Source organism: Canis lupus, chromosome 2, assembly GCF_011100685.1.
Source record: "Canis lupus familiaris isolate Mischka breed German Shepherd chromosome 2, alternate assembly UU_Cfam_GSD_1.0, whole genome shotgun sequence".
Taxonomy (NCBI): domain Eukaryota; kingdom Metazoa; phylum Chordata; class Mammalia; order Carnivora; family Canidae; genus Canis; species Canis lupus.
In genome coordinates, this window is record NC_049223.1 from 16,198,249 (window position 1) to 16,217,794 (window position 19,546).

General features: G+C 37.9%; 1 protein-coding gene across 1 annotated transcript in view; it reads left to right on the forward strand.

The window, feature by feature from the left end:
- The window catches only part of LOC119876102 (armadillo repeat-containing protein 4-like), a 48,586-nt gene that overhangs the window by 9,108 nt on the left and 19,932 nt on the right, over positions 1-19,546 (forward strand). The window contains 3 exon segments of the mRNA XM_038532067.1: positions 3,902-4,107; positions 5,486-5,584; positions 16,274-16,421. Of these exon segments, the coding sequence (XP_038387995.1) occupies positions 3,902-4,107; positions 5,486-5,584; positions 16,274-16,421 (453 nt within the window).

Here is a 19,546-nt window from a genome sequence, read left to right on the forward strand (position 1 = left end):
GTTATTATTTTAATTGTTTTCCTCTTAAAAGCAAAATATTGTTTATGTCTCATGGCTGTTAAGAATTTTCCTTGTCTTTAGTTTGTCGAGTTTGATTTTTGTGTGTGTGTCTTGGCATGGATAACTTTGTTTGTTTGTTTAGGGTTTCCTCAGCTTCTTGAATCTTAGATTTATGTCTTTTTCCAAGTTTGAGAAAATTTCAAATCTTGTTAGAATACATTTTTAGTCTGACTCCCTTCCTCTTCTCTTTCTGTTACTCTGATGACATGAATTTTGGAATTTTTGTTGTGGCCTCACAGATCTTGAGGTTCTATCATTTTTTTTTGCAATGAATTTTCCCTTCTTTATTCATACTGAGTAATTTCATGGAAGGTCATGGATTCTTCCCCTCTGTCCTCTCCATCATATTGTTAGGCCTATCCAGTGAGGTTTTTTTTTTTTTTTTGGTTCATAAATTTCAGTTTCAAAATTTCTTTTTGGTTCTTCTTCATATCTTTTATTTACTTGTTGAGGCTTTTTAGTTTGTTTTAAGTCTTGAAAATTGCTCACTGAAGCATTTTTATGATGGCAGCTTTAAATTCATATCAAATTATTCCAACATCTATTTCATCTTGGTATAAACATTATTCCTACATTATCCTTTCTCATTCAAGTTGTGATCTTTCTGGTTCTTGGTAGGATGAATGATCTTTTATTGTCTTGGACATTTGGGGCATTATGTTGTGAAACTATGGATTTTATTTAGATCTTTTGTTTTAGCAGGCCTTCTCTGGTACTTTGCTGGTGGAGTCTGGAGGTCCTGCAAGGTCTGAGTTCTTCACTTTCCATTGACAACTCTGGTGGAATAGTATGCTTCATTACCGTTGGACAGGGGTGGAAGTTCAGTTCCTATGAAGCCTCGGCTGACACTACCTTGGCTGATAGGGAGGGAGAGTGCCTTCTTACATGCTTCCCATAGGGCCTCCACTTAACCCATGGGAGATGAGCCCATTGCTGCTTTGAGGTGGTGATTTTATTGCATTTCTTGAGATGATCGCACGATTATCCTTCTTTTGTCTGTTGATGACTTTTTTGAGTATTGAACTAACATTCAATTCTGGAGTAAATCCCAATTCATCATTATGTCTTACCCTATTTGACATTACTGGATGAAATTTGATAGTATTTTACTGAGGATATTTGCATCTATAATCATGAAAGATATGGGTTAGTAGTTATTTTTTAACATCTTTATCTGGTGTTGGTAGCTGGGTAATGTGGCCTCAGAAAATGAATTGGGAAATATTCACTTACTTTTCTTCTTTCTAGAATTCTTCATACAAATTAGATATTATTCCTTTCTTAAATATTTGATACAATTCACCAGTGAAGCCATCTGTGCCTGTAGCTTTCTTTATTGGAATGTTTTTATATTGAGAATTTGATTTCTTTAATAGATATAGAGCTAGTCCAGTTTCTTCTTCTTGAGCCTTGGTAGTTTGTGTGTTTCAGTGAATTCTTACATTTTATCCAACTTATCTAATTTATTGGCATCAAGTATGACATTCCATTATTATCCTTTAATGTCTGGAAGATCTTTTGTGATGACTGCTCTTTCAATTCTGATATGGATCATTTGAGTCTTCTCTCTTTTTATTCTTGATTAATCTGGAAAGAAGTGGTTGATTTTATTTAAAGAACAGTTATTTGTTTCATTGATTTTTTTGGCTGCTTTCCTTTTTATTTGATTTCTGCTCTTGATGATTTTATTTTCCTTCTGATTTTTTGGGTTTAATTTGCTCTTATTTAATCTCTTAATTTGGAAGTTTAGCCATTCATTTGAGACCTTTATTTTTTCTACTATAAAGTTTTATCCTGTAAATTTCTATATGAACACTACATGAACTACATCCCATAGATTTTGATATGTTTTCAGGCACATTAATATATCTGAAGATTTTCTAGTTATCTTTCTTTTACTGGTTTCTGGTTTAATTCCATTGAATTAAGAGAAGGTTTTTTTTTTTTTTCATATGATTTTAGTCCTTTTAGCTTTGTAGATGTTTGTTTTATGGACCAAAATGTGGTCAATTTTGGTGATTTCTTTTTTGTTTGAGAGGAATATGTGTCCTGCTGCCATTGGGTAGTATGTTCTATAATTGTCAGTTTTGTCAATGTAATTGATAGTATTGCTCAGTTCTCTATATTATTAATTTTTGTGTGCTTATTTTATTGATTACTGAAAGAGGAGTTTTTGAAGTCTCATAATTGTGGGCTTATCTATTTTTCTTTTTAGTTACATTTTTTTCTAAATGTACTTTGAAGTTCTGTTGTTTGGTGAATATACAATAAGAGTTGTGTTGACTGTCATTATGTGTCTCCCTTTTTAGGTCTGATAATATTTTGTTTTTAAGTCCATTTTGTTTGATTTTAATGTAACCATTCCTGCATTTTTTGATTATTGGTCGTATGGAAAGTGGGTTTTTAAATACCTTTTTCATCCAATTCAATCCAGTTTCTTTTAACTGAAGTTTTAAATCATTTTTATTTAATGTAACTAGGGATTGATTTGAATTTAAATTTACTAATTTGCTACTTGTTTCTTTTTTGTCTCATTTGTTCTTTGTTATTTTTTCCCTCTTTTCCTGCCCTTTTTGTATTAATTGAGCCTTTAAAAATGATTGTTTTATTTATGCTTTTTGTCAGTTATGCTTCTTAAAAGTTTCATGGTGACTGCCCTAGGGCTCATAATGTATATCTCTAATTTATCCTACCCACCTTTAAATACTGTCTTACCATTTCACAAAGACTTTAAGAACTTACCACAGTAACCTTCAGTGCCTCTCCCTACCCTTGGCAGTATTGTCATGCATTTTACTTTTGTATGCTATTAACCCCTCAACACAACAATACTATTTTTACATTAGAGAATCAATTACATTTTAGAATGATTAAAAATAATATGAAGAGTCTTTTATATTTTTACCATTTCTACAGATTTTCATTTCTTTGTATAGATGTGGTATAGTCCTCTTTCTGGTATGTTATTCCTTCTGAATGAAGAACTTCATCGCCATTGCTTTAGCACAGGCCTTCCGGAAGTGAACAAGAATTCTCTGGTTTTGATCATCTATGAAAGTCTTTATTTTGCCCTTATTTTTGAAAGCTTTTTTTTTTTTTTTTAATCTCTATTTAGAATTTTGGGTTGGCAGGTCTTTTTTAAAAAAAAATATTTTAAAGATGTCATTCTCTTTTCCTTTGGCTTGCATTGTTTCTGATAAGTCTTTTTTAATAATTATATTTCTTCCTCTGTCATGTGTCTTTTAAATATAATGACTTCCTCTGTCATGTGTCTTTTATCTCTGGCTAACTGCAAAATATGCTTTTAATCCTTTGTTTCAGAAATTTATACATGATGTGTCCCAGTCAATATAGCATCTGAGTTTAGATATTTTTTTAAAAGATTTTATTTATTCATGAAAGACACACAGAGAGAGGCAGAGACATAGGCAGAGGGAGAAGCAGGCCCCTTGCGGGGAGCCTGATGTGGAACTCAATCCTGGGACCCCAGGATCACACCCTGAGCCAAAGACAGACACTCAACCACTGAACCACCCAGGCAGCCCTTGAGTTTAGATCTGTCTGGCAGTAGTGAGGAGTGAGTAGGTCTAACCCTGCTGTTGTATCTGTGTGTGCTGCAGTGGGGAGGGGAGCTTAGGAACATCACATTTCTGGCAACGTCACTCCAGTAGAGACCTGAGTCCTGAAGTGGCCCTTCTCTAGTGTGTGTCACTAAGCAACACAAGTTAGAGGCATCAGAGACTTCATTTTCTGAAGTTATCACTTTTTAATTTTCAGATAGCACAAAATAATTCAGAAGTGATGTCATTGTAAAAATTACTGTTTTTTTTTGTACATAAAGGATATTAGATTCACTGAAGAATGGAAAAAAGAAAATGAAGAGCCTAAGGAGGTACCTAAGAAGGAAAAAGCAGACGCCCTTCCTAAAGCTTTTCTTGCTTCAAGCAAGAATATACTAGAGAAGAACCAAATTAACTTCGGGAAGATTCAAATGACCAAGAGATTAGAGCCAACTTTAAACTGGAAGGCCACTGTTGATTTCAAAAAGTATGTAGAAATTTGCATGAGGGCTTCTCTGATACATCCTCAGTAACCACATTTGCCTAGTTGTTAGTTTATGTCATGGGAGAAAGTCCAGAGTAGATGTTGACATGTCCCTCCATAATACAAGTCAGTCCCTCCCTGCTCTTCATATTCCAAGTAGAAGTATTTGGCGTGAATACGGCTTATGTGTGGGCACCAGAAGGGAAGGCAAGAGCACCATTGACTCAATTGGTAGGTCAGGGCTAATATCACGTGAAAAAGATGATAAAAGACATGGAGGAATCTCACGGGCAATGTAAACGCAGTGGTAGGGACCTGAAGAAGTTAAGTGCTAGGTGAATTTAGAATGATTAAAATTATGTGAAGTGAATCAGGGAAATCTTGATAGAGACAGCATCTTATCTATTAACAACTTTAAGTAAATACCATAGAAAGGCTAGAGCCTCCAAAATATTAACAGGCTTAAGTGAAGCGGACACTAATTTAAAGAATGTCTGACATACAAAACGAGTTCCACTTAGGGATGTCTATAAATAGGTACCTAAGCACAGATTAAGGCCCTGTGTTTCATAAAAGCCGGCAGTCGGAGATGCCAAGGACACTTTTTAAATTAGCATATAGCTTACAAATTTCAGCCTATTTTTAATGTTCCATGCGGTCCCCGATTGGGTAAAGCAAGAAGTGGCTCCCAGCTGGTCACAGGGGACCCTCACTTGCAGGGATTCTGAGAACCACGGAGTGAGTACATGTTGCCAGCAAACCCAGAGAGCAGATGGAAGGAGTCCTGGGGAAAAAGGAGATGCTCTTGTTCCTCTAATTCTCATCAATTTTGAGGTGTTTGATCTCTGTGACTCCTATCTGAAGGAGTGTGAAAATGACAAATACACAGGCTGCTCTGTTATGCTGGAAGGTGAATCTTAAAATACCGCTCTTCCCACGTGCTGGCATTTTTCAGTTATGAGTTTACCTAGCCACTATGTAATGAAAACCCACTATGTGCCAAGGACCACGCTAAACCTGGGAATCCCTGGAAAACCAGATCCAGGTCCTGTGGCAGAGTCGGGTGGGGAAGGGAAGTAACCAGGCAACTTTCACCCAGGGCAGGATGTGCCCAGAGTAGAAGGCTCCGAGTGAAGGGGCCTGCAGAGTGACAGTTCCTAGTACTTGGTCCTTATAAAAGAAATACTGGCCAAAATGTGCCTGAAAGACTGAAGGGACATCCCAGGTGTCAGATGAGGCTGGAACTCATACAGTTATTTTCTGTATTAGGAAAACATGTCACACGGGTGCATGAAAATGATGAAATCTTTATGTACATTTCTATTTTTAATTTCCTATCAATCCACAATAAGTTAATTTTAAAATGTTAATATATTTTTAGGCACAAAAGCTTACTAAGAAACACTCAAGAGAAAAAACATGGAGGAAGACTTGGAAGGTCAGGACCACCTGTTTCACCTGGAAGAGCACAGTTAGTTCGGTACGTATCTATTAAAAGGAACCATCCTTTAAAGCCACCCTTTACCCAGTGGGCTAGTTAGCATGCAAATTTCTGGTGTTCTTATCATTACATCGGGGTCCTCTACTGGACCCTTGGACCAACTAGTATTGACTAGTTATAAAAATGATAATACTGAATTTCTTTGAATATATTTACAAGATATCCTTTTAGTGAAGAGTTCCTTGAAACACAGGCATCTATTGGTACTAGTTAACTCTCTGTAAACAAATGAATTTAATGCTAATTGCCATGAGTTGAGTGATAGGAGAACTGGGCTCTTTGCTGATCTCTTACTTTTGAACAATCCTATCATAGCAAGGGTAAGTCATCTTCCTGAGCCTCATTTTACTCATCACTGGTGGCACTGCCAATCCTAAAGTGATAGATGTTATTTCTCATTAAAACAGCCATCAGGGCAGCGCGGGTGGCTCAGCGGTTTAGCGCCGCCTTCAGCCCAGGGTGTGATCCTGGAGTCCCGGGATCTAGTCCCACATCGGGCTCCCTGCATGGAGCCTGCTTCTTCCACTGCTTATGTCTGTGCCTCTCTCTCTCTTTCTGTGTCTCATGAATAAATAAATAAAATATTTTAAAAAACAGCCATCAATAGAAGGCTAGTAAACTTCTGACTCCATTTTCATTTTGACAACAAAAGCGGCATATGTGGAGGAGGGTCAGCTACTTTTGTTAGTAAGTTTGGGGTAGTAGTGGGAAGAAATGCAGACATTTCACATTATAAAGTTTGTGCACACAGAAAAAGAAGAAACTTTAAGACACCCTACTACATTAATCCTATATTCTTGGGTTCAACATAATAAATTATTTGATTTATTTGACTATTTTTAAAACTTTTTATTATTTTGAATTAATTACAGATTCACAGAATGCTGCAAATATAGTACAGAGGAATCTCATACCCTTCACCTAGCTTCTCCCAGTGGTTGCATCTTGCATAACTATCCTACAGCACTGAAACCAGGAGACTGATATTGATATAATGTGCATGTATCATTTTCTATCACTTTATTCCATGTAGATGTGTGTGATGACCATGTCAGTCAGTGTGTGGAAGGGTTCCATCACCACTGGGAAGCCACTCTTGCCACCTCTTTATAGTTATGCCCACACCTCTTCCCTATAATCCTAACTCCTGGCAACCATTAACCTGTTATCCACTTCTATAATTTTATCATTTTGGGAATATCATGTAAATGGAATTATACACTTTTGATATTGACTTTGTTTTCATCACTATAATACCCCTAAGATCCATCTAAGTTGTTGCATATGTTCATAGTGCAATCGTTTTTTTTTTATTTTTTATTTTATTTATTTATTTATTTATTTATTTATTCATTTATTTATTTATTTTTGCTGAGTAGCATTCCATGGTGTGGTTGTACCATCATTTATTTAATTATTCACCTATTGGGAGCATTTTCATTGTTTGCAGCTTTTGGATATTAAAAATAAAGCTGCTATGAACAATCATATAAAGGCTTTTATATGGATGAAGTTTTCATTTCTCTAAGATAAGTGCCCAATTGCTGACACATAATAATTGTGTAGCTTTTTAAGAAACTATCTAACTTTTCCAGACTGGCTGTACCATTTAGTTCCCATCAAACACTTAGGGGAAACTGAGTTTATCCTCATCCTTGCCTTTGCATCCAAACTTTTTTTTGGTTTTGGTTTTGAGCTATTCTACAAGATGTATAGTATTATTTCATCATGGTCTTAGCATTTCCCTAATGGCTAGTGATGTTGAACATCTTTTCATGGGCTTATTGCCATCCATATATATTCTCTAGTGAAATGTCTCTTTGTCTTTTGTTTTTTATGTTCTAATCAGATCACTTTTTAAATGTTGAGTTTCGAGAGTTCTTTATTCTGGATATCCTTGATTGAATATGTAGTATGCAAATATTTCCTTCTCCCTGTAAGTTGTTTCCTCATCCTTTTTATAGAGTCTCTCTCATAGAATAACGTTTTACTATTGATGAGGTTCAATTTATCAATGTTTTCTTTTATGGGTTGTTTTGTTTTTATTTTTAATATGTTTATTTTAGAGATAAAGAGAGAGAGAGTGCATGGGGAAGAGAAGGGGAGAGGGAGAGAGTCTCAAGCAGGCAGACCCTGTGCAGGGCTCAATCTTACATCCCTGAGATTGTGACCTGGGCCCAAACCAAGAGACGGATGCTCAACTGACTGAGCTACCCAGGTTCCTGTATGGGTTGTATTTTTGATGTCATGTCTAAGAAGTCCTCATGAAGCCCTTGGTCCTTAAGATTATCACCTATTTTTTCTAAAAATGTTTATAGTTTTACATTATAAAGCCTATGGCCTTTTTCTTATTTTTAGTGTGAGACTTTGGTTAAGATTTAGTTGTTGTTGTTGTTTTTTTGTTTGTTTTGTTTTTTTTTAAGTGGAGGTCCAATTTCTCCAGCACCATTTAATGAAAAGGTTATCTTTCCACCATTGAATTACTTTTGTATCTTTCTTCAAAATCAGTTCGGTGTACATATGTGGGGCTATTCTGGGTATCTGTTCTATTCCACTGATTTTTTTTTTTCATCTAGCCCCTCACCACTACCACACAATCTGTATTACTGTAGCTGTATAGTAAATTTTGAAGTCTGGAAAAGTGATTTCTCTCACTTTTTTTTTTTTTCAAAAATTGCTTTTAGTTATTCTAGTTCCTTTCCTTTCTGCATAAATTTTAGAATAATCTTGCTATATCTCCAACAGAAAAAAATCACTGATGATTTTCTTGGAAATTACATTAAATATCTATATTAATTTGGGAAGAATTGATATTTTTACTATGTAGAATCTTCCAATCCATGAATATTATATATCTCGGTTTATTTAAGTATTTGATTACTTTCACTAATGTTTTATGGTTTTCAGCATACAAGTCTTGTGCATTTTTTCTTAGATTTACAACTAGAAGTGGAAGTTCCAGTGCTGTATTGGTCAGCAGTGATCAAAGTGAACAATAGCCTTGTTTGTTCTCAATCTTAAGGGAAAAGTATTTAGTCTTTCACCATTAAGTATGATGATGGTGTAGGTTTTTGTACAAATATTCTTTATCAAGTTGATAAAGGTCCCTTCTGTTCTTGGTTTTCTGAACATTTTTATTCACATTTGGGTGTTCATTTTGGTCAAATCTTTTTTCTACATCAATTGTATAATCATGTCATTTTTCTTCTATAGGCTGTTAGTGTGGTTGATTACACTGATTTTTGAATACCAAATCAGCCTTGCATCTCTGTAGTAACCCCACTTGGTCATAGTGCACTCATCCTATTTATAGGTAGCTGAATTACATGTGCTTAATATTATGTTAAGAATTTTTGCATCCACAATCTTGAGAGTATTGTATTGGTTTTTGTTTTTGTTTGCACTGTCTTTGGTTTGATATCAGGCTTTGTAAAATGAGTTCCCTCCTATTCTATTTTCTAGAAGAGATCATATAAAATTTGGTGTTCTTCTGTGTGGTAAAATTCTACAGTGAAGCTATCTGGGTCTAAAGACTTCTGTTTTGGGTTTTTTAATTGTGAATTAAATTCTCTTAATAATTGTGCTATTCAAATTATGTGTTTCATATTGGGCAAGTTGTGATAGTTTATACTTTAAAAGAACGGTCCATTTTATCTAGATTGTCAAATTTATGTGTGTATAGTTGTTCATAGTTTTCTCTTATTATTCTTTTGTTGTCTGCAGGATCTGTAGTGATATCCCATGTTTCATTGTTGGTACTGGTATTTGTGTCTTTTCTTTTTCTTGTCAGTTATACTAGAGTTTTGTCAATTTTATTGATCTTTTCTTTAAGCAGCTTTTTGTTACTGATTTTTCAAATTGTTTTTCTGTTATAATTTTATTGATTTCTGCTCTTTAGTATTTCCTTTTTTGTTTGCATTGGGTTTACTTTATTCTTTTTTCTAGTTTCTTTAGACTTAAGTTTAGATTATTGAATTGAGACTTCTCTTTTCCAATGCAAACATTTAGTGCTATATAATTCCCTTTATGCACTGTGTTAGCTGTTATCTGTGTACAAAAGTTTTTGATATGTTGTATTTTCTTTTTTTTTATCTTTTTTTTTAATTTATTTTTTATTGGTGTTCAATTTACTAACATACAGAATAACCCCCAATGCCCGTCACCCATTCACTCCCACCCCCCGCCCTCCTCCCCTTCCACCACCCCTAGTTCGTTTCCCAGAGTTAGCAGTCTTTACGTTCTGTCTCCCTTTCTGATATTTCCCACACATTTCTTCCCCCTTCCCTTATATTCCCTTTCACTATTATTTATATTCCCCAAATGAATGAGAACATATAATGTTTGTCCTTCTCCGACTGGCTTACTTCACTCAGCATAATACCCTCCAGTTCCATCCACGTTGAAGCAAATGGTGGGTATTTGTCATTTCTAATAGCTGAGTAATATTCCATTGTATACATAAACCACATCTTCTTTATCCATTCATCTTTCGATGGACACTGAGGCTCCTTCCACAGTTTGGCTATCGTGGCCATTGCTGCTATAAACATCGGGGTGCAGGTGTCCCGGCGTTTCATTGCATTTGTATCTTTGGGGTAAATCCCCAACAGTGCAATTCCTGGGTCGTAGGGCAGGTATATTTTTAACTGTTTGAGGAACCTCCACACAGTTTTCCAGAGTGGCTGCACCAGTTCACATTCCCACCAACAGCGTAAGAGGGTTCCCTTTTCTCCACATCCTCTCCAACATTTGTTGTTTCCTGCCTTGTTAATTTTCCCCATTCTCACTGGTGTGAGGTGGTATCTCATTGTGGTTTTGATTTGTATTTCCCGGATGGCAAGTGATGCAGAGCATTTTCTCATGTGCATGTTGGCCATGTCTATGTCTTCCTCTGTGAGATTTCTGTTCATGTCTTTTGCCCATTTCATGATTGGATTGTTTGTTTCTTTGGTGTTGAGTTTAATAAGTTCTTTATAGATCTTGGAAACTAGCCCTTTATCTGATATGTCATTTGCAAATATCTTCTCCCATTCTGTAGGTTGTCTTTGAGTTTTGTTGACTGTATCCTTTGCTGTGCAAAAGCTTCTTATCTTGATGAAGTCCCAATAGTTCATTTTTGCTTTTGTTTCTTTTGCCTTCGTGGATGTATCTTGCAAGAAGTTACTATGGCCGAGTTCAAAAAGGGTGTTGCCTGTGTTCTTCTCTAGGATTTTGATGGAATCTTGTCTCACATTTAGATCTTTCATCCATTTTGAGTTTATCTTTGTGTATGGTGCAAGAGAGTGGTCTAGTTTCATTCTTCTGCATGTGGATGTCCAATTTTCCCAGCACCATTTATTGAAGAGACTGTCTTTCTTCCAATGGATAGTCTTTCCTCCTTTATCGAATATTAGTTGCCCATAAAGTTCAGGGTCCACTTCTGGATTCTCTATTCTGTTCCACTGATCTATGTGTCTGTTTTTGTGCCAGTACCACACTGTCTTGATGACCACAGCTTTGTAGTACAATCTGAAATCTGGCATTGTGATGCCCCCAGATATGGTTTTCTTTTTTAAAATTCCCCTGGCTATTCAGGGTCTTTTCTGATTCCACACAAATATTAAAATAATTTGTTCTAACTCTCTGAAGAAAGTCCATGGTATTTTGATAGGGATTGCATTAAACGTGTATATTACCCTGGGTAACATTGACATTTTCACAATATTAATTCTGCCAATCCATGAGCATGGAATATTTTTCCATCTCTTTGTGTCTTCCTCAATTTCTTTCAGAAGTGTTCTATAGTTTTCAGGGTATAGATCCTTTACCTCTTTGGTTAGGTTTATTCCTAGGTATCTTATGCTTTTGGGTGCAATTGTAAATGGGATTGACTCCTTAATTTCTCTTTCTTCAGTCTCATTGTTAGTGTATAGAAATGCCACTGACTTCTGGGCATTGATTTTGTATCCTGCCACGCTACCGAATTGCTGTATGAGTTCTAGCAATCTTGGGGTGGAGACTTTTGGGTTTTCTATGTAGAGTATCATGTCATTGGCGAAGAGGGAGAGTTTGACTTCTTCTTTGCCAATTTGAATGCCTTTAATGTCTTTTTGTTGTCTGATTGCTGAGGCTAGGACTTCCAGTACTATGTTGAACAGCAGTGGTGAGAGTGGACATCCCTGTCTTGTTCCTGATCTTAGGGGAAAGGCTCCCAGTGCTTCCCCATTGAGAATGATATTTGCTGTGGGCTTTTCATAGATGGCTTTTAAGATGTCGAGGAATGTTCCCTCTATCCCTACACTCTGAAGAGTTTTGATCAGGAATGGATGCTGTATTTTGTCAAATGCTTTCTCTGCATCCAATGAGAGGATCATATGGTTCTTGGTTTTTCTCTTGCTGATATGATGAATCACATTGATTGTTTTACAGGGTGTTGAACCAGCCTTGTGTCCCAGGGGATAAATCCTACTTGGTCATGGTGAATAATTTTTTTAATGTACTGTTGGATCCTATTGGCCAGTATCTTGTTGAGAATTTTTGCATCCATGTTCATCAGGGATATTGGTCTGTAATTCTCCTTTTTGGTGGGGTCTTTGTCTGGTTTTGGAATTAAGGTGATGCTGGCCTCATAGAACGAATTTGGAAGTACTCCATCTCTTTCTATCTTTCCAAACAGCTTTAGGAGAATAGGTATGGTTTCTTCTTTAAACGTTTGATAAAATTCCCCTGGGAAGCCATCTGGCCCTGGACTCTTGTGTCTTGGGAGGTTTTTGATGACTGCTTCAATTTCCTCCCTGGTTATTGGCCTGTTCAGGTTTTCTATTTCTTCCTGTTCCAGTTTTGGTAGTTTGTGGCTTTCCAGGAATGCGTCCATTTCTTCCAGATTGCCTAATTTATTGGCGTATAGCTGTTCATAATATGTTTTTAAAATCGTTTGTATTTCCTTGGTGTTGGTAGTGATCTCTCCTTTCTCATTCATGATTTTATTAATTTGAGTCTTCTCTCTCTTCTTTTTAATAAGGCTGGCTAATGGTTTATCTATCTTGTTAATTCTTTCAAAGAACCAACTCCTGGTTTTGTTGATCTGTTCCACAGTTCTTCTGGTCTCGATTTCGTTGAGTTCTGCTCGAATCTTTATTAACTCCCTTCTTCTCTTGGGTGTAGGATCTATTTGCTGTTTTTTCTCTAGCTCCTTTATGTGTAAGGTTAGCTTTTGTATTTGAGTTCTTTCCAGTTTTTGAATGGATGCTTGTATTGCGATGTATTTCCCCCTTAGGACTGCTTTTGCTGCATCCCAAAGATTTTGAACGGTTGTATCTTCATTCTCATTAGTTTCCATGAATCTTTTTAATTCTTCCTTAATTTCCTGGTTGACCCTTTAATCTTTTAGCAGGATGGTCCTTAACCTCCACGTGTTTGAGGTCCTTCCAAACTTCTTGTTGTGATTTAGTTCTAATTTCAAGGCATTATGGTCTGAGAATATGCAGGGGACGATCCCAATCTTTTGGTATCGGTTCAGACCCGATTTGTGACCCAATATGTGGTCTATTCTGGAGAAAGTTCCATGTGCGCTTGAGAAGAATGTGTATTCAGTTGAGTTTGGATGTAAAGTTCTGTAGATATCTGTGAAATCCATCTGGTCCAGTTTATCATTTAAAGCTCTCGTTTCTTTGGAGATGTTGTGCTTAGAAGACCTATCGAGTATAGAAAGAGCTAGATTGAAGTCACCAAGTAGAAGTGTATTATTATCTAAGTATTTCTTCACTTTGGTTAATAATTGATTAATATATTTGGCAGCTCCCACATTCGGGGCATATATATTGAGGATTGTTAAGTCCTCTTGTTGAATAGATCCTTTAAGTATGATATAGTGTCCCTCTTCATCTCTCACTACAGTCTTTGGGGTAAATTTTAGTTTATCTGATATAAGGATGGCTACCCCTGCTTTCTTTTGAGGACCATTCGAATGGTAAATGGTTCTCCAACCTTTTATTTTCAGGCTGTAGGTGTCCTTCTGTCTAAAATGAGTCTCTTGTAGACAGCAAATCGATGGGTCCTGCTTTTTTATCCAGTCTGAAACCCTGCGCCTTTTGATGGGGTCATTAAGCCCGTTCACATTCAGAGTTACTATTGAGAGATATGAGTTTAGTGTCATCATGATATCTATTCAGTCCTTGTTTTTGTGGACTGTTCCACTGAACTTCTTCTTAAAGGGGAATTTTAAGAGTCCCCCTTAAAATTTCTTGCAGAGCTGGTTTGGAGGTCACATATTCTTTTAGTTGCTGCCTGTCTTGGAAGCTCTTTATCTCTCCTTCCATTTTGAATGAGAGCCTTGCTGGATAAAGTATTCTTGGTTGCATGTTCTTTTCATTTAGGACCCTGAATATATCCTGCCAGCCCTTTCTGGCCTGCCAGGTCTCTGTGGAGAGGTCTGCTGTTACCCTAATACTCCTCCCCATAAAAGTCAGGGATTTCTTGTCTCTTGCTGCTTTAAGGATCTTCTCTTTATCTTTGGAATTTGCAAGCTTCACTATTAAATGTCGAGGTGTTGAACGGTTTTTATTGATTTTAGGGGGGGATCTCTCTATTTCCTGGATCTGAATGCCTGTTTCCCTTCCCAGGTTAGGAAAGTTTTCAGCTAGAATTTGTTCAAATACATATTCTGGCCCTCTGTCCCTTTCGGCGCCCTCGGGAACCCCAATTAAACTAGGTTTTTCTTTCTCAGGCTGTCGTTTATTTCCCTTAATCTATCCTCATGGTCTTTTAATTGTTTATCTCTTTTTTCCTCAGTTTCCCTCTCTGCTATCAACTTGTCTTCTATGTCACTCACTCGTTCTTCCACCTCGTTAACCCTCGTCGTTAGGACTTCTAGTTTGGATTGCATCTCATTCAATTGATTTTTAATTTCTGCCTGATTAGCTCTAAATTCTGCAGTCATGAAGTCTCTTGAGTCCTTTATACTTTTTTCTAGAGCCACCAGTAGCTGTATAATAGTGCTTCTGAATTGGCTTTCTGACATTGAATTGTAATCCAGATTTTGTAACTCTGTGGGAGAGAGGACTGTTTCTGATTCTTTCTTTTGAGGTGAGGTTTTCCTTCTAGTCATTTTGCTCAGTGCAGAGTGGCCAAAAGCAAGTTGTATTGGGAATAAGAGAAAAAGAGAGGAAAGAAAGAAGGAAAGAAAAGAGAAAGAGAAAAAGGGAAGAAAAAAAAAACGAAAAAAAAAAGAGAGAAGAAAAAGAGAAAGAAAAAGAAAGGAGAAAAAAAAAGGGGGTGGGGGAAGGAAACAAATCAAAAAGCAAAACAAAACAAAACAAAACAAAAAAAAGAACCACCGGGGAGTATCTTCTGATTCTGTGTACTTTAAGTCCCTTGGCTTCTCCTGGAAGTTGTCAGTCTAGCTGGTGTTCTGGGGGAGGGGCCTGTTGTGCTGATTTTCAGGTGTTAGCAGTTGGGGGAGCTGCTGTGCCCCTGCCTGGTGCAGGGCTCAGTGGGGGTTGTTTACCCCGTGAGGCCGCAGGAGGAACAGCCCCAGTGGCGGGGCAGCTCTGGAAACCTGGATTCAGCTCCGGCAGGAACTCCGTCTGCAGGGCCTGGAGGCTCCCGGGCGGGGCCGCTGATCTGCTCAGCTCGGGCAGGAGCGTCCTCGCTGTCCTGGGCCCTCCCGGCCTCTGCCTGTCCCGGGGGAGGCCGGATCCTGGGCTGTGTCCCGGCGCCCTGTGCTCCGGAGCCTGCGCTGTTGGATTCGCGCTCCCGGGCCGCGCAGCCCCCTCCGCGGAGCTGCCGCCCGAGCCCCCCCCCCCCCCCGAGCTGCTCCTGGAACCGCGCAGCCCCCTCCGCACGGAGCCTCTTCCTCTGCTCAAGCCCCTCTGAGCTGCTCCCGGGGCCGCGCAGCCCCCTCCGCGGAGCCGCCGCCCGAGCCCCTCCGAGCTGCTCCGCGTCCCGCCGTGCGCGCTGCAGCCCTTAGGGAGCTCGGCGCACTCTCCTGGGCGCGCAGTTGCTCTGTTACTGTCTTAGGGAACTCGAGGGCATCCTCGCCCTCCTGGGTCCTGCTCTAACTCCCTGCGAGCCCCTTTCCGCCCGGGAAGGTCGGTGCAGCTCCTGCTCCTCTGGGACGGTGCTCTCCTGTCCTGGGGACACTCGCCCCGGCCTCAGCCCGGCTCCTCGCGGGCCCCTCCCCCTTGGAGGCCTTTTGTTTCTTTACTTCTTTTTCCCCGTCTTCCTACCTTGATAGAAGCGCGAACTCTTCTCACTGTTGCATTCCAGCTGGTCTCTCTTTAATTCTCAGGCCGAATTCATAGATTTTCAGGATGATTGGAAGGTTTTCTAGGTAATTTGGTGGAGACAGGTGATTTGGAGACCCTACTCTTCCGTCATCTTGCTCCTCCCCCGTGGCTGCCTTTTTGTACAGCACAGCCATAGGACTTATACTTAATGCCTTTGTTCATTTCTTACTATTTTCTTTATTATTATTGCATACAAAGCAATAATAATGAACTGCACCTGGTACAGAGACAGGGATTTATTCATCTCCTTGCTTAGATCTTAGCAAAGATCTTTAGAACTCAGAAGGTATTGGTACCTTATACATTGCTTATGTTCATATTGCTGAAATATTAATGATTATAACCACATCCATTTTGTAGCATAAATATGTTTATTATATGTGGTGGTTGTTATTGTTCTTAGTAAGAGTGCTGAGAAGATTGAGGAAATTCTTAGTGACAGCTCCTCAGAGAATGAGGAAGATGAAGAACCACCTGATCGTCGTCAGGAAGCAAATGCAGATTTGCCATCTGAATATTGGCAAATTCAGAAACTGGTGAAATATTTAAAGGTAAGACAAACCTCTTTGTATTGTGTTTACAATGATTCTTTTAATTCCTTTCCTAAAAATGTATATTCTACTTCCAAATTGATTATATATATATATATTTTTTTTTTTCAAATAAGAGTAGTAAAAACTCCCGTTATTATTTAAATGTGCATGGGGAATGGTGTTATTACCCTGTGTGCACAGGGGAAGGTCTTATTACCCTGAGGATAGCACGGTTAGTCCTCGTGGAGCAGCCGGTCTGCCTGGTACCAACCCTTTCCCCTGGGCCATGGTAGCCAGCAGCTATTATGACTTGCCATCATTTTACACCTTGCAGTATGCTGTGGCATCAAGAACATGGATTTGTTTTAAAGTTGGACTATAATTTCTAGGCTGTGTTACTTACCAACAGTATAGCTGTTGATTATAGCTTTGAGCCTTATTTTTCTTAACCTATGGAAAATAGGTTAATACCTGTCCTATAGGATTACTTCAGGGTTGGTAAAGCATATTTGAAAGATGTGGATAGTGTTTGGTACATTGTAGATACTTAAAATATGTATCAGTCCCTTTTCATTACTCTCAACATAATATGTGTAAACACATGTTACATAATAATGGCCTATATAATGTATTTAAGACATGAATGGGGGCAGGGCAGAGAAAATGATTTGCCAAAACCCAGATTAATATCAGTGGATAACTGATACTGATAATGTCTAGGTAGGCCAGGACTAAAGCAATAGTTGAGAAGTACTCGTAAAAACATTTTTACTTAACTCATAGTTTCCTCCAGCTTTTCTACATGATTGAGTGAATCAAGGGCATTTGCCAGTGGCTTTGCAATATGTAAAGATATTTATGTGGCTCCTAAATTACTTAAGGCTACTTTTCTGGTGCCCTTGAGGTCCTTCAAAGCTGACAGGTAAAATAGTTTATACATACATTTTTGTGAATTCAATAAACATCCTCTGCATGGACACAGCTTTGTAGCTGAGAAAGTTGCTTTAGAAGAAAAATATGCCCCCTTTCTTAGCATGGTCCCAGCTGCAATTCCCTGTATTTCTCAGGAAAAAAAAATCTATGTTTTCCTGAATCCCAAGAAAAATTAGTCAAGAAATTGGGAAAAAGTATTCTAATTCTCCACTGCAACATAGATTTCAATGGCCAGACCAGGATCCAGGCAAGCAAATCAAAGATTTTCATCATTAAAAAAGGATGGGAGCTTCTGTGAAGCAAATCCTAATGCCCACCTTAGGTACTATGCTTTTGAAAGCCTAGTTATTAAATGCTTTGTTTTAAAATTTCATCTTAAGAATAATATCTTTTAAATAGTAAATATTTTTATATCAACTTCAATTTTTAAAATGGCTTTGATTTGGCATTTATTTCGTGGTAATGTTCCCCTCTTTTAGTGGAGATCATTTTTCATGTTATTGCAATAGATATGTTTGAGGTTTTTTTTTAATAGAAAACCTCTGAAATTTTTAGCATATCTATTACAAAAAATGATATACTATTTATTATTATGGAAAACTTTTAGGATCATCATTATCACCTAAAAATATATAAATACAATTTGGGAAAAAACATGGAATGATTATCATTTCAAGAATTCCTAAGAATTTGGAGATCTTATTCTGGGATCTTGAATATTCCTATCCTAGGAATTTGGAAACTATCTGGAGCACAGGCTGGAGGTCAGGCCCCATGGTCAGGCACATGCCCTTGGTGGGCGTCTTTGCATACAAATCATGCAGTCAGCATAGTGGTTCAGCCTAGCATGCACAGCACCAATGTTCAGACTCAGAAGACCTTCCTGATGGTAGGAAGGTCCGTGGATCTTCCCACCATCTCTCCTGTACTCATAAAGCACATGTCACTCTGGGGGGGGAGGGGAGGGAAATGCATCAGAGAATTTTGCCATCTAGCACTTGAACAACTTGAGCCAGATGGGAGCCCTGGTGTTTATACAAATAATTCTGGTCTGTTAACTTTATTTCATTAGTCAAAGGAAATAAAGAGTCAACAGGAAAGACGCATGGATGGACCAGGAGGCACACTACCAGAGCAGTTAGAAGCATGACCTTCCATGTTAGAAAGATTCTAATTGGGTCAGGCGTCTGCCACTTACTGGCTCAGTAGCCTTGAGGTATTTGACTGACCTCTGTGAGTTTCAGTTTGTTTTCTCATTGGTCAAGTTGGCAAAAACAAAGGTTCTCATGTTTTATGATTATTATGAAAAAGATCTGACACATATAAAGTGCTTAGCAGAAAGTACTCAGTACTCGTTAGTAATAATAATGGCTTCTGTTACATATTATTATTATTATAGACAACATATGGTGTGGAGTCTTCTGGACTTGCAAAGCTGGCCTTCAACTTTTGCTTTAAATTTTGTAGCAACCAATAAAAGGAGGGAAATACAGAGTTAATACCATGAGGGAAAGACTCTTACCATCATGAGGTAAAAATAGCCCAGTTGCCAATGTGTGTAACTGATCCTGGTACTAAGAGCAGAAAGAATTTTCTCCCTGAGGACTTAATGAAGCAGACAGTGAGTGTGGTAGTGAATGACATCCTTAATAATATCCTCCCAGTGAACATGGCAATGAGCGTTTCTCGTAATAGCCTAACTATTGGATAACTATCTTGAGTTTTTCGACTATTTAGGATAAGTCCATATAAATCAGGCCAAAAAGGGATGCACTATTTCTGTCCCAGAACAGCTAAGGAAAACATTTATTGATGAAGTGCTACTTAAGCTTGCACAAGTTATTCATCAATAAATCATGTGCAAATGTGATACTTTTGGCCAGACAGTAAATTGCTTGGAATTATTATAGTTCCCACAGGTAGATATTCTTAACATAGCCAATAAAAGAAAAAGTATATCTACAAATGATTTCAAGCTTTTTGACACAGATAAATGTTTTATATGGGGACACAAAAGGATATTAAAAGTCTATGAAATGCAAAATTGAATGTCTCTAGGTAATCTCAAAATAAATACACCTGACATTTTAATTGCAGACTTATGCCTTAAATGTAGACTTACACTAGTAGAAAAATGTTAATGTTGACCTGACTTTCTACTTACCATTTTCCAAGTACAGCAATGTCTGTAATTGTTGAAAAAAATTTGA